Source organism: Numida meleagris, chromosome 14 (assembly GCF_002078875.1).
Source record: "Numida meleagris isolate 19003 breed g44 Domestic line chromosome 14, NumMel1.0, whole genome shotgun sequence".
NCBI lineage: Eukaryota > Metazoa > Chordata > Aves > Galliformes > Numididae > Numida > Numida meleagris.
This window is the reverse complement of record NC_034422.1, coordinates 9,054,763-9,069,565: the sequence shown is the minus strand read 5'-3', so window position 1 is coordinate 9,069,565 and position 14,803 is coordinate 9,054,763. Positions and strand designations below refer to the sequence as shown.

Genomic DNA, 14,803 nt, shown 5'->3' with positions numbered 1-14,803 from the left:
CATTTGACATCTGAGCATTTAATTTTGCAGCCTTTATGTTTTCTAGCTTACATCCTTCTTGTTTTATATTCTCTAATAAGGTCTTTTAAGTTCTTAAAGTAAGTTCTTCTTCTCCCTGAATTGTAATTATTTTTAGAAATACATCAAATAAATATAGATGATATTTCACAATTTTATCTCATTCTCTCTTTATAGTATATTGTGTGCTTCTGTGTATTTATGTTTTGTGGTGGTCACTAGTTCCCAGGAAGTTCATTTCATATTCTTTGATTTAAAAAAAAAAAAAAAAAAAAGGACAAAATGGAGAATCTTGAGCTTGATTCAGTGAAAACTTAAGGCAGTGTTAAGAGCAGAAATTTACTGCAGTTTTTTTTTTCTGCTAACTAGCACAGGAAAATGCATTGTTGAACAGCTAGTAGGAAGAGGACTTCTAACGTGACTTATGATTGCCAACTTATAACTCTGTTATGAGGGGTTCTTACAATAAATTTTCTATGGAAAATACGGTGGGGGAGTAATGATTTAGGTTTTCTGTCAAGTACTAGTTCTTAAATGTATTTGTCTTTTTTTTTTTCACAAACTGTCATTATGATAGAGTTCTTTGCTATTAATAATCTTTAAAATCTTATTTTTCTTACCAATATGCTTGTAACACTCATTATGGCAGCTGTAAATGAAAAAATATACTTCTATACTTCTAACTATACCTGGAGAAAATAGTGTGATTCTCTTATATAGGTGATGCATTATTTCACTTCATTTAAGGCAAATGGTTGCTTGGGTGACAGACCTTAGGGCTGCTCTAAGTTGAAGTGAACTTGACAGAAAAGAAAGCAATTGAGAATAGGTATTCAGAGAGGTCGTAACTACATTCTTTGACTATTTCCTTCTCATCCTACCTCATCAATAGAATAGTGACAGCTAAGCACAGCTCTTTCCAATAGAGAAATAACCCTTGTGCTTAAATTCTCCCCTTTGGGATGAAATGTTTCTGATCTGCATAAAACTGAATACATAAAATTGACTTCTCATTTACAGTTTCAACGATAAATATGTCCTTATAATTCATGGAATTAAAGAAAGATTGGCCAGATGTGATCTCTGAAGATCATTTATTCTAACATCCCAACTGAAGCTGGACTATTGCCAACAATGTATCAGGCCAGCTATAGCTTTATCTAGTTGAGGGGAGAAAACAGATGGAGATTTCACAGAACTTCTAGTCTTCTAGTGATGTTTTTCCCCCTAAATTCTAATCTGAATATTCCAAGCTGCAATTAGTGTTCACTGCCACTTGATATTTCATGTGATACTGCTGATAAGAATTTATCTTCTTCATCTTCGTAACTATGCTTCAAGTAACTGTAAGTTTTTCTTAGATCAACCCTTAGCCTCCTCTTAGCCAGTCTAAATAAGACAAATTCCCTCATCCTCTCCTTGTAGGTCAGTGCAGTCTTCAGTAACTTGCTGCTTAGGCACAGAAGGCTAAGATACTAACCTTAAATGTCTCACATGGTTACATCCAATGGATTCAATTACCTTCTTACCACACCACCTGTTCTTCAAATATTTTAGTTTCACTTAATTTCTTCAGAAGGTCTAAAGTTGTGAATCTCTAAACAACACACCTCAAACAGAAAAAGATTCATGGCATTTTGTGAAATGGCTACCAGCTAAATGCCAGCTGCAATCACAAGGAGAAGTCCCAGAGGGAAAATAGCAGCAGCTTCCACTGGTTCTTCCAGATTTACTGACTTTATTTTCCCCACTTTTCTGGAAAACAAACGTTACCATTTCTGCACCAGTTTTATTCAGCATGTTTTCTATTTACCTGAGATATATTTTATTTAGTTTACTTAAGGTTTCCACAATCCCCAAATGCCTACCAGTTAAAAATAAAGATGAAGAAGAAATCATGATTGCAAGAGAAAGTTCTTAAATATTTAGTACAAATATTTAGTACAAATAATAGTTAATTCCCTCATTTGTGATAGTTTCTCTCTTAGTTTTTCATCTTTATATTCAGAAATCTCTCAGCTATGACCAAAAAACTCTCACATGAAAGCTGTGAAGAAATACTACATTCCAATTTATCTCTATTTACCAAGTGTTTTTTCTGCTTACTTGCTATCTTGATAACAGGGTCTCTTGCCTTTTGAAAATTCTTAGCTATTCTGGAACTCTTGGCTGCAAAGCACACCTGTTCCAGAGGATGATCAGGGTTATTTGTATGTTTGCAAATTACTGGAAGAACAGAAGCAGCCATCTGTTCCTTAGCATGTTTTTCCCCTTAAGCAACCAATTCCTTGTTCTCATGCTTGGAGAAGAGCCTGCAATTAGACCCCAACAAGACTGTCTGGAAAAGGTATTGGCATTATCTTGCCTATCTTCTGTGTAATTATGAAATTACAGCAGCTTTTTTTTTTCTAATCGCCTAGCCAGCTGCCCCCCTCAGGATTCCTGAATTGGAAGAGACACTGCAGAGAAGAAAAATGACTTTTTCTACCATTATTTTTCTTCCACGTTAACAGAAAATTTTCTTAACTCCTCTGGGAGTAGTACAGTAATTTGTTCTATTTTTCTAATGATTGTAGTCCATAATTCTCTCAGGTTCCCTTTCCTGTAACATGTAGCTTTGCAGTATTGACAAAACCAGAAATGTGTTTGCCATGTATAGCAGAATATGAGCGGATACATTATGTGTCTTTAAGGCTCAGTTTCAAGTGTAAGCCTTCATCTTTGAACTGGGGACTTTTCAGTTCTTGCTTAAGATTTTCAGATATATCAAGATGTCATCTGGCTATGATAAACTAAGAGGCATGCCATGCACGTCTTTGAAATGTGATTGATGCACTACACAAATCATACTGCCTTCAATACTGTTGTCTCAACTTTTTATTTACTTGCTTGGCATTTCCTTGCACTTGGGAAGTGAGGTCAAACACTATGCATTCCATGTTTCCATGTTAATGGCAAAAAAAAAAAAAAATCACAATAACTTCAATTAATTTTATTAATATTGATGCAGGCCTGATGAGGAAAAATTTCAAGAGTGGTAATGCACTGAAACAGGCTGCCTGGGGAGGTGGTGGAGTCACTGTCCCTGGAGTTTTTCTTGAGATGGGTAGATGGGACACTGAGGGGCATGCTTAGTGCTATGGTGTGTTGGGTTGATGGTTGGAGTAGATCATCTGAGTGGTCTTTTCCAATCTTAATGATTCTATGATTTGTTAGAAATTATTCCTAATTAATTGACTTGCATTTTAACCAAGAGAAATTTTATTTAGTTTAAGTTTTTATGATTTTCATGTATCCACCAATATTATTATAATAAATATACTACATTGAAGAAGTTCAGTCTATAATGGTCTAATTCTTTCACAGTCCTAATTCCTAACAATTCCTCATTGAAAACTAACAGTTTCTCAGAATGTTTAAATGCATAGCACTAAAACTTCAACTTTAGCACCTAAATTCTATGAGTTACCTCAGACTTGGGTTTCCGCACAGATTCTGTATTTGCTACCTCAGACTAATGTCCTCAACTTTTCCTTTTCGGAATAGCTGTAACTATTGCAATCATTTTGCTTGTGAAAGCAAGACAGATAGTTTACTGAAAAAAAAAGTTGTGCGCAAACAGGGCTTTACGCAAAACACATCTTTAAACTTAATTTCCATTGAGCAAATTTGTTAGCATTAATTAAAGTTATTATCATAACAAAATCCAAATCCTATTATCTTAATCACTGTTTTGTCTCATCTTTTGTACTGTTAAGATTCTAGAAAACCAGTCTTTAAATTTGGAAGGGTATTTTCCTTGTACTATAGACATTTACCCTATCTGAGCTATTTCCTGTAGTGTTTTAATGACAGTTCACTCAGCGGTTTCTTAATTGCCCAGAAACTTGCAGCTGAATGTTATTGCTTCAGTTTTGCTCCTACAACTTGGCACCTTTCTTACTCACAAGATAAATGAGAAATTTACTTTAGAATTTTGTGGTATTCTACCCTGAATCCTGTCCTATGACAAGTTTTCTCCCTAGCAGCAACATTTATTTGAATTGCTCCACATAATTTTTGTATTGCTGCTTATTTTCCTTTCCTCATAAATGTACTGTTCTTTTCTGATTGTCTATAAACATTGTAACATTGTTAACTAAACTAGTTTCCCCCTTTCTCTGAGGACATGCTCAAGTATAGACAGAGCAACAACATAATTCAGGCAAAGAACAAGGGTGAGCACCTCAGCTTAAAAGTAGCTGTGGGGTGAAATTGCAGGCAGGCTCCCAACAAGACATATAGTTCTTTTCAAACGTTACAGAGCTGCCCTGTGTCAGAGCTGACTTTGAGTACAGGCAGGTAAACTCAGACACAAGGTAGTTTCCATGTACATGAGACATTTTAGTCATTTGGAGAGGATATCAGCATTGCATAATAAATATATTTGGGGGACTATTTCTCTAAATGGTGTTTGGTACAAGGCAGTCTTTTCTTGGCAAAAAATGTGGACTAAGGAGGAAGTGTGAATATGTTACATTTTTCTTTTTTTTAAAGATTTTTCATTGTTCCAGTAAACTCTATTTACTGACTTCTTCCATGGCCATGGAAATGTGCTATCAAAACAGGGTGCAGCATAGACAGAAAAGTAGGCTGGTGAGGTAGGGTTATTTAAACAGCTACCAATGCTAGAGCAAATGTATATGAAGTCTTGTCCTCAACTTACACACTACTCCTTACCCTGGGGACACATTCTGATCAACCTGTATCTGTTATCCTCAATAATGCTTTCTCAGTTACATTTCAATTCTCTTCTCACCTTCTGGCTTCTCTTCTGTACAAGGAGCTTCCTATTATTTTAAAAAGCTAAAAAGTCAAACTTCAACAAGAAAATCATTGTTCTTTCCCTCAACTCCAAATGAGTAACCCCTTCTTTGTTGCTACAGTCCCTTTATTTGCACCCACTAGCTATCAAAATTTGTAAAATCATTTTGCAGTTCCTGACAAATAATCTAAAATCCTTTCATCAATCTTTGTCCAGTTTGTCATAGCTCCCTCTTTATACTTTCAATTTTTTTAACTATTTTTCTTTACATCATTCCCTCTTTCTGAATCATCAGTTTTCCTGCGTTAATTTTCCTATCCAGTTCTGTGTCTGCCTTTGTGGTCTGCTTAGTTTATAGTGCATATTCTTTGAACAGAAGCTCTGGTATGAATTGTCGGGAACTGTGTACAGCGATGATACTAAGCAAGTATTTCTCAAATCAGGCAGACAAGAGTGTATATGCTTTGGAATTTAATCTCCAAGAAGGGAGAAGAAAATAAGCATTCACCTCACTGGTTAGATTCTGTTTCTCTACTAGTGACAAGAGAATTAGTAGAGGACAAGCTTAAGAAAGAATATTGGAAGTTTAATTTGCAATTTAAATGTTTTTGTATGTGAGTTATGGAAAATTCGGACTTTTAATAATTTACAGTGTCCAGCACTGCAAAATCCGTGCACAAATTAAGGTTAAATGCATAAGGCTAGAAATGGCTATTGTGTTTTGTTGTCTTTTCAGTAGCTAGAGTTTTCCTTTCTTTTCAGCCTCCCTACACTCCTACACTTCTTGACAGTATTTTATTGCTGAGATATATTTATGCAATAAAATTTATTTTGGTAGGAGATAAAGAAAAATGTCTGCAAATTCTACATTCTTCTGCATATGCACATTCTTAAACACATTCTAACATATACTTTTCTTATCTAAAGACATTATTCATCATGTAAGAGATCATCAAGTTTATAGTAGCTTAAAACTGACAGTCCCCTTGTAAGCACTTTTTACACTTTACTTTTTATGGAGGGGTTATCACTTTAATTTTATCCTTGGTCTACAGACTCCCGCAGAAGATTTTGTACTAGAGTGTCAGTATTATGATTCACAGAAAAATACAATAATAAATGCGAAACTTTTTAAATACAATAACCTGTTGGCATGAGTGTTCTGAGAGATGGGCAAAAGCCCTACATTAACTCTAGAACATTTTCTTCTCAGTTGGTTAGTAGCAAGAGCATTTCAAGTGAGCTAAAAATTCCTTGTAGGCATTTATCATCAGCTACAAATTCAGGAAAAAAAAAAAAAAAAGAAAAACATAATTATTTGGAAGCAGAGCTGAGATGTTTTTGTGAATCATGTATTCTGTCACAATTTGCATTCCGAAAAATAAAACGTAAATCCTCAAGATTTTTTTAGTCACATTTTTACATCTATAAATCTATCTGTATATAAAGTTGTCTCCAGTGTCACATGATCCCACCTTTACAAAGAAAGAAGCAAACAATTTTCATTTATGATTCAGGTTGCAGCAGCAAGAGAGTAAAGGGAATTGGTCCGCCAAGTTGTTTTAGATCAAATAATCATCGATAAATATACTATGTTGATTTTATTTAATCTTCATATTTTATTTTTGTAGAACCATAATAAATTCCAGAAGGATATTATTTGATGGGATTAAAGATTATTGCTAGGCAGAAGTTGTTATTCTGATTGGTAACCAGGACTGTGTGAGTGATTTACTAAAATGTGTTGTTCTGCATAGGTTTGTTTTTACACCATTTTTTTTTCCTAATAGTTTTGCCGTACAGAAAAAATATATATATGCATATTCTGAATGTTAAGCTATTTCATGAATATAGCCTTTTCCTACTTTCAGCAGTACATGAACACAGCTGAACAGCATATAGTTTTATTCAGGAAAAATACTGCTGGATATTGAAAAAGTTTGGAATGATACCTTGTTGCTTAACTGTAGTAGCTTTCCTTTAAAGAGAAAAAATGAGTGCCTACCTTAGAAATGTTTCATGTAGACAAATATCTGACTAAATATGGAACACGATGGAAAACATTGACCTTTAGGAAAAATGCCTGGTTAAGCTATGATCTGTATTTACTTTTGACAATACTTGAATGATTTTTATTTTAGTCAGCTAGAAGACTTTTCAAAACTTTGCATCTGTTTACAGCTGTTGGTGTAAACCTACAAACTGTCTTTTGGGAGCACCACGGACAGCTCCTGCTGCGCCAGAAGCACTGAGGGAACAGTACCGAGCAATTACAACATGGCGGATGATTTCTAACAGGCATTTCTGCTTTCAGTTTATAGCAGCATTGCATTGTTACTTCCAAATCTGTAACTGTGTTGGTCACTCTACATCGGTCATCGTGGAATTGCCTTTTCAGGGCAGCACACACAAAGATGTTAAACACATCTGGCCAAATTCAGCATTCACTTATAAGTAAACAAGATTCAAGCTGTCCCACCATAGTACAATGCGGTTCCTTTTCTCATGTATTCTTTACTGTTATACAACCTTTTTTTTTTCCCCCAGCTTAAACCTGTTTTTTCCAAACATTCAGTTTTAGACTTGCCTTCATAATTGTCAATTATTTGGAAAAATAACAATAATAAGAGCCAGTCTGTAGAGAAAGGTATCAAAATGAGTGAATTAAGGTTTCTGAAGTTTCATGCTCAGGTAAGATGGACAGTCACCACATAGAACAAATGTTCTTTCTATAAACACATTTTGCTCATTAACAGAAATAATCATATATTCTGTGTGCTTTCCACAGTTATGTTGAAACACTATTGACCCTGTTGTTTTCTCACCTACAGAGTCGAATGGCAGAAAGTTTGCGTCTCTTTGATTCCATCTGCAACAACAACTGGTTTATCAACACTTCCCTCATCCTTTTTTTGAATAAGAAAGATCTGCTGGCAGAAAAAATCCGACGCATTCCCTTAACAGTCTGCTTTCCTGAATACAAAGGCCAAAACACTTATGAGGAGGCAGCAGTCTACATCCAGCGCCAGTTTGAGGACTTAAATCGCAACAAGGAGACCAAGGAGATCTACTCACACTTCACCTGCGCCACTGATACCAGTAACATCCAATTTGTCTTTGATGCAGTGACAGATGTCATCATTCAGAACAATCTCAAATACATTGGCCTCTGCTAAGAATCCTTGGGCTTAATCTGTTTTGCTGAAGTAATTGAAAAAGAGGCTAACCATTTCCACTTCTTGTGGAAAAAATGGGGCAATGCTTAGTAGCCCAAGGAGCGAAAAGGGGAAATCTGATGTATGTACACAGTTCCTCTTATGCCCCCTTAGCCTGTTACATTATTTTTCACAAATACACGTTATGGAGCGTGAAAGTCTCCTCTCAAAAAAAAAAAAAATCACACACACATAAAAAATAAGAATGCCCCCAAATGAAAAAGAAACCACACAAAAAATCCAAACAAAATCAGCAAGAGAGATTGAGGCCTAACTCTGTGGAGGTGTTTTCACCACAGTCGCTGCACTTTTATTCCATTTGTTTCATGCTATTTCCTACAGTGGGAGTGTTATCATGTTCTATGTAAGAAATAATTCTTCATCCAATTGTCCTAAAATTTTACTGACATGAAGATATAAAGCTGGTGAGTGATAGATGAACTCATTTGCATGGTGTGAAGCAGAATGATTGTGTTGGGGTGAATAACTAGTTCAAATCAAAAGCTACAGAACAGGAGTGCTTGAGCAAAATACTACTTAATGTTTTAGAGAATGGACATGTACCCACAATACTGGTACACAGAGCCAAACTATATACACATACATCAGGTATGCACATGCACATGACTCACAGCATATACTGTGTACACACTTCTGCTTTACTCTTTCATGGACATCTTGCCTGTTAAAGGAATTGTTGGTGCACAACTGTTCTGTGATTTTCAAACTGACTATCTTTCAGACTATCTAATCACTATCTGTGATTCCAAACTGACTAGCAGCCCTTTCTGCTGTTTAAGGCTTCAAAATATGCAGCAAAACTACAAAAAAATGAATCTATGAATAGGCCAAATTAAGGTCAGTGTTTCTTCTACTGGTAAGGAGTTTTATACATCAAAACAGTCTTCTTTTACATATTTTTTTGCCAAATCTTGTGGTGTTTCACAAAAAAAAAAAACAACAAAAAACAAAAAACAACACTCTATATTTAAGAAGTAGGTTAGTGTTCCTTTTTTAATACAGATTAAAAATAAATAAATCACAAAGCAGTTTTTTAAATTATTGTTGTAGTGTCTGGACTGCTGAATGTGAAAGTTGCCAATGGACAATTCTGTTCCACTGCTCCGAATACATTCTGGGAATTGTAATATTGTAACAGATTTCTCAAGAAGCAGGAGCCATGGCAATGGTGTAGTGTATAGCCTCCAAAGTCTTTTTTTTGTTGGGTTTTTAATTATTTAAAAGAAAAAATGTGATGTATTATTAGAAGGTTAAAGATGAGCGATATGAACAATAACTAAATGTCTTGATATTTCAATTTAATAATTTAAATTATTTACAGTTTAGTGAAGTCAAGGAAACTGAAGAGATACATTCCTCAGCTCCAGGTTTCATCTCATGAAGAAACACTACTGGATGGAATAACATTCCGGCAAAGGTTTGAATGCATAAGAAACTCTGTGGGACTATACTGGAAAATCGCAAATGGATCAGTTGATTCTTTCCCCTGCCATAGAAAAGACTTCTCAAAGACTTCAGTGTAAAGTTGGTGTGTAAATATATGTTTGATAATTGTAAAGCACATACGTACACAGAGACACAGACACACATGCACACTGGAAAATATCCTTCTACTTTTGTTCCCCCATGTACTATGATTAGTGCAAGAAATCTCAGCCAAGGGCTCTCAGAAATTTAAAACAAAAAGGTTAATAACATCAACATTTAAACTGTCCACTTAAAAAATAAATAATTCAAATGATAATGCATTTGTCTATAGTGTGTTCATTACTAAGTATTATGATATAGCAGTTACTTAACTGAACGATGTTATGATTCATTTGTGACAGACTGTTGAGTTTTGTTAATTTGTTCCAGAATGTTTTGTTCAATTTATTCACTAACATTCCGGAAATGTTGATCTTAAGCAATTACATTTGACCAACTTGGCAAGTTTCAAGGGATGTCTTCCCATGTAATGTCTTTAAAAATTATGACTGCCTGTTGTTGTTAGATGTTTTTGGGAGATGGTTAGTAGCAATTTTAGGAGAGAAGCCATAGATCAAGGTTAAGATGAAGCAACGGGGAAGAAAATTGTGAGAACTTCCATAGTGTTTCCATTCTAAATTTCTTTCCATAGTGTAATACACTTTTATTAGCTAATTGTGAACATTGTGGAAAAGGTTTACAATGAGTCTGGACTTCTATTTCCCATTAATGGACTGTGAGATGGTATGCCTCTTTCACCTCTAGCTTTCGTAGCACAGTGGCAATTTCAGACTGGTGCTGGTGAAAGAAGTGACAAGAAAATACTGGCTCTTATTAGAGCATAGCTTCAGGATAAGAAAGCTGACTGAAAAAAAGCAAAACCAAAAGCACAGTTAATTTTGAAGAGTGTAAGAAATACTTTATAAATTAAAAAAAAAATGTATTCAGTATAGAAGGTCCTTTTAAGTACTATAGGCAATCTACAATAGAAGTGAAGAACTTAGGATATTTTATCAAAAGAATAAAAATATTTCTAAAGATAAGAAATCATTTGCATTTATCCTCAAATGAAGATTTTTTGGAGATAAAAGAGAAACTGAAGCAGTGCATTTCACTACATGCTCATAGTTAACTTGAACATAAGAATACGGTGGAATAAAATAGTAAATAATGAAGTTTAATCAATTCACATAATCATGTTCTTTGAATAGCAACGACTTGCTATTAAACTACTAATTTAATTTCTATGATATTTTTGATCTTGACATTCTAAGTAATTCACGGCTACTCTTTTCTATCTGAAGAATTTAAGGTGTTAAATTGTTTTACATAGAAATCAAATAATTTTATTTTCCCATCGTGTGAGAAGATGAGGTGTGGGGAGGTTAAAATCAAAGTGTGTATCCAAGACAGGCCCTGAAATGAAATCCCTTTGCTCTCAGTCTTCCACCTGGATAAATGATGCAATTAAATTTGCAACTATTTCCTCAGCTCTCAGGTTTATCAGTGATGCAGTGCAATGCCACCTGAAAACAAAACTGTATTAATAGAGCTGGGATGTCACTTCACCTGGACAACAATGACATTCACAGAAGAGATGTTCCATCTGCTGCAATAAGAATGCCATCTGGCCTTCCATTACTTGCATTTCATACAACAAAACAGGTTTCAAAGGGAAAACGGTATCTTTAAACAGTCCTTATTCATAGATCTGATCGGTTATGATTTTGTAAAGGTAGAATATTGGAGACAATGAAGGTCAGTAAAGAAGGAGAAACTTTAATCTCTTGGACTCCTCCAAAACAGAGGTTCTGGTAAGCTTCCAAAATCCAGTGTCATCCAATCCACCTCAATTTTTGTCTAAAAGGATTAAGTACCCTTAAAATACAGATAAGATTATAGCTAAGAACTGTTCAATTTTTCTCGTACTGAACACATCCTGAGCAAAATACTTCTTTCTTTCACAGCTTTTTTTTGCATTTATTATTGCCGAGGTTCCTTATCCTTGCATAACATTTACTCAGTAACATTAAGTACTTTCTTGAATCTCAACTAATTGTTTTCACAAAGAGTTAAAGTTTTGCTAGTAATTTCTCCTGGCCAATGTTCATTTTCTCCTGCTGCTGGTTCTTCTCCCTCTTTCATCCTCTATTGAATACATGCCAAGTGCATGTACAGCTTATGTTCCTTTTTGGCTAGTATGAAGCATATTGCTTTATTGGTCCTGGAAATTGCTGTAGAAAACTTCAGAAATGTAACTAGAAAATGCTTTATTAATTGCTGACTTCTTCCAGATGATACAAGGTGTATGGGAATTGCTAGTTCACAGACTGAACCAGTGATTGAGCACAAGGTCAGAAGGCATGGCTAACCCAGGGAGCACAGGTGCAAACAATGCACCCGAGCGACCAGAAGGGGTGGACTCAGGGTCCACTCCTCCTCACCCTCATTTAAGGGTTAGCAGCTGAAGAAGTGGTATCTCTATTTGGAGACTGTGTTCTTCTTGAGACTCTGCTAGCCTTTGGAAAGGGTAAGCTGCTTTTGCCTGTATTGTTTTCTAAACTCAGTTATGACTAATACCTTTACAAGTGTGCTCCTATCCTGGTAGAAGGCACTATCAGGCCTTCCATTGCTGCATGCAAGGTTATCTAGACGTAAGCTGTAGAAGTAAATATGAAGAGAAGAAGCCAGATAGCTTTTTGAGTGGCTGAAGATGACAATCACCAGGCAGAGACAATTCATTTGACATATTACGCACATTGAGAAATAACATCAGGCTCACAACTCTTCTTCATCTACCCTGCTCATGTGGTAGACTGTACATAGCTGGCAGGCTGAGGATCATGGTTGGTTGTTTTTTTTTTTTTTAATTCCCTCCCCCCTCAAAAATGTCAAAGTATACTACATAAGAATATTGTCTGAAGAATGCTATACAAGGCTAGTTTAACCCAGGCAAGGACTTCTATCTTGAACAAGTCTTAAGCATTTTTAGTAGCACAGAGGAAATGGTCAAAATCTGGGATCATTTCACAGCTAAGGAAATAAAACTTCAGAAGACAATTTCATCTAAAAAGGTGAAGGTTATGCTTGTTGAGAGTTATGAGTATAGGATCAGAAATTAAGTTCTGCTTGTATCACAGATGTAAATAATTCCTCTACATCCACTTTAAATTTTTCCTAAGAAAGAGAGAGAAAAAAAGAATAGGGAAAAGTGTTGGCCCACATAAATACAGTACATGAGCACTGTAAATGCTAGGGTTATGCTGAGAACTAATGAAGGGAAAGAGATGTATTCTAAACAGACTAAAATAAGAGGTTTCTAATTAACTGTTGTTACTTACGTCTGTAAGGAAATTGTAATGAAGGTGCTGATGTACAGCATTTACCAAGTAACTACTTCTAAAATTAAATACTTTTTCTCCCTCTTTACGCTCCTCGTTAGCCTATTGTGCTTTCTGGAGATAGAACTTTAGAACTGTTCCTTGAAACAAGTTTGTTACTGATAACTTGATTTGGAAAACCCGATTCTTACCTACCACCAGTATCTAAAGTGGGAAAGGTAAAATGGGAAAACAGCTATCAGTCTTGGCTCATGAGATAGATCAAATCAGCTGTCCCTCAGAATTCTAGTCTGTCTCCTAAATTTTCACTAAGTTGGGACTGTAACAGGATTTGGAAGCTGCTCTTTGTATGGCAGAGACTTCTCCTCACTTCAGAGCTACTGTGAAACCTCTGCCTTCAACTAAAGGCAATGTTCTGAGGAGAGACACAGCTCTCAGCTCAGCAGGGGTTGAATCCTTTCACTCCAGGAGGCAACTTTATTCCTCCTTGTATCGAATAATTTCACATTGTCACTGAATTGGTGTCTTACAGCCCTGATAGTTCCCCTCAGTGGCTGCTGAGCTAAGATGAAATATTCAGATGCCTGTAGGGACACAGCTGGAACAATGGTAGTAGACCTGTCCTTGATCCCTAAGTGGCAATATGATGTACAATTGCATATGCTCTACTTTGGAGAATGTATTTTGATTTCTGTGGAATTCTTAATGAGCAGTGTTTTATGTTTTGGCACCACCAAGAGCTAGTGCTGCTTACTGCTACAATATTTCTCTAAACAGAAATGATGGTTGTAATAAAATGCTTTCTATGTAACCCTTGTTTTTAGTTACTGGTTTTTAAAAATCATTTGAGCTGGCAATCTATCCACAAGAGTCCACATTTTAGAAACTGAACTGTGGTATTATATTACAACCTTTAAATGAATACTGGAGTCTGATGTACTACATTATCTTACCAGACTTACCTTATAAAAATTCCAGCAAGTTGTGAATGTAAACTAGTTGTTGCTGCTGCTACCAAAACTTTCAAGCAGGTGATATATATCAAATTACTAGCTAAAAATGCATTTGAAGGCAGCTTTAGCAAATAATTCCACAGAATAAGGAATATAGTACGTTAAAAACATAAATATAGGTGAGCTGTAAATTCCCTTCAAATTCTATTGACATATTAAAAGTAAATACTTATAAGGATTTTAAAAAAACCAACAAGCAAGCTCTTCCTCTTCTGTCCAATCTAAATTCTGAAATGGCTGAAATACCTTAGTCAGCTGTACTGAGAGCATGTTTACTGTTCTTAACTTCACAAACTTCAAAATTTGCTACAAATGGAAACATTCAAGAAAACAACACACTTGCAATAGTAGACTTAAATAAGCAAACATTTAATCATTAGTCTTCTATAACTCTTCATCTCTTGCTATTGCCAAAATGAGTATCTCCTCCTAGCTATCAAAACTCCAGCTTGGAACTCACACTCACAGAATTTCAGCTCAAATTTGTGCAGTCTGTTCAAAAAGCCATCATGAAATGATCAAACTACTAAGAAAGTACACTCATACTTAGTGGAAGAAGTTGTATTTTAAGAACCTAGTGCCAAACAGGTATTTACATATAACATATTTATACTTTTTAAGCCTCAAATTCCTATCTAAAAATCTTTTGTACAGTGGTCCCTGTGAGGTGTTTTTCCCCATTTAAACTGAAAATTTCTTAAGTAAAATGAGGCAATTGATAAGCTCCTGCGTTAGATGTGACTAGATGTATAGTACTCCAAAGTTTACAGCTATGAATAAAGTTCAGTACAGACTGAACAGCAAGGCTTATTACTGAATTACAGAGTTCTGAAAGTTCTAAGAAGGCAATAATGAGTGTAAAAATAATTGTTAATAATTACTACTGATCTGCAAAAACTTTGTAACACTTAATAGAAATAAGTT

General features: G+C 35.3%; 2 protein-coding genes across 8 annotated transcripts in view; one reads left to right on the top strand and one right to left on the bottom strand.

The window, feature by feature from the left end:
* Positions 1–10,322, top strand: part of GNAZ (G protein subunit alpha z) — a 51,791-nt gene extending 41,469 nt beyond the window's left edge. For 4 of the 5 annotated variants that reach the window (XM_021412864.1, XM_021412865.1, XM_021412862.1 and 1 more), the window contains one exon: positions 7,654–10,322. In XM_021412864.1, coding sequence (XP_021268539.1) covers positions 7,654–7,998 — 345 coding nt within the window. In that variant the 3' untranslated portion in view covers positions 7,999–10,322. The remainder of the gene's footprint in view (positions 1–7,653) is intronic. The other variant, XR_002443461.1, reaches the window with a different exon arrangement.
* RSPH14 (radial spoke head 14 homolog) overlaps positions 1–14,803 on the bottom strand; it is a 79,305-nt gene that overhangs the window by 61,095 nt on the left and 3,407 nt on the right. The window lies entirely within an intron of this gene.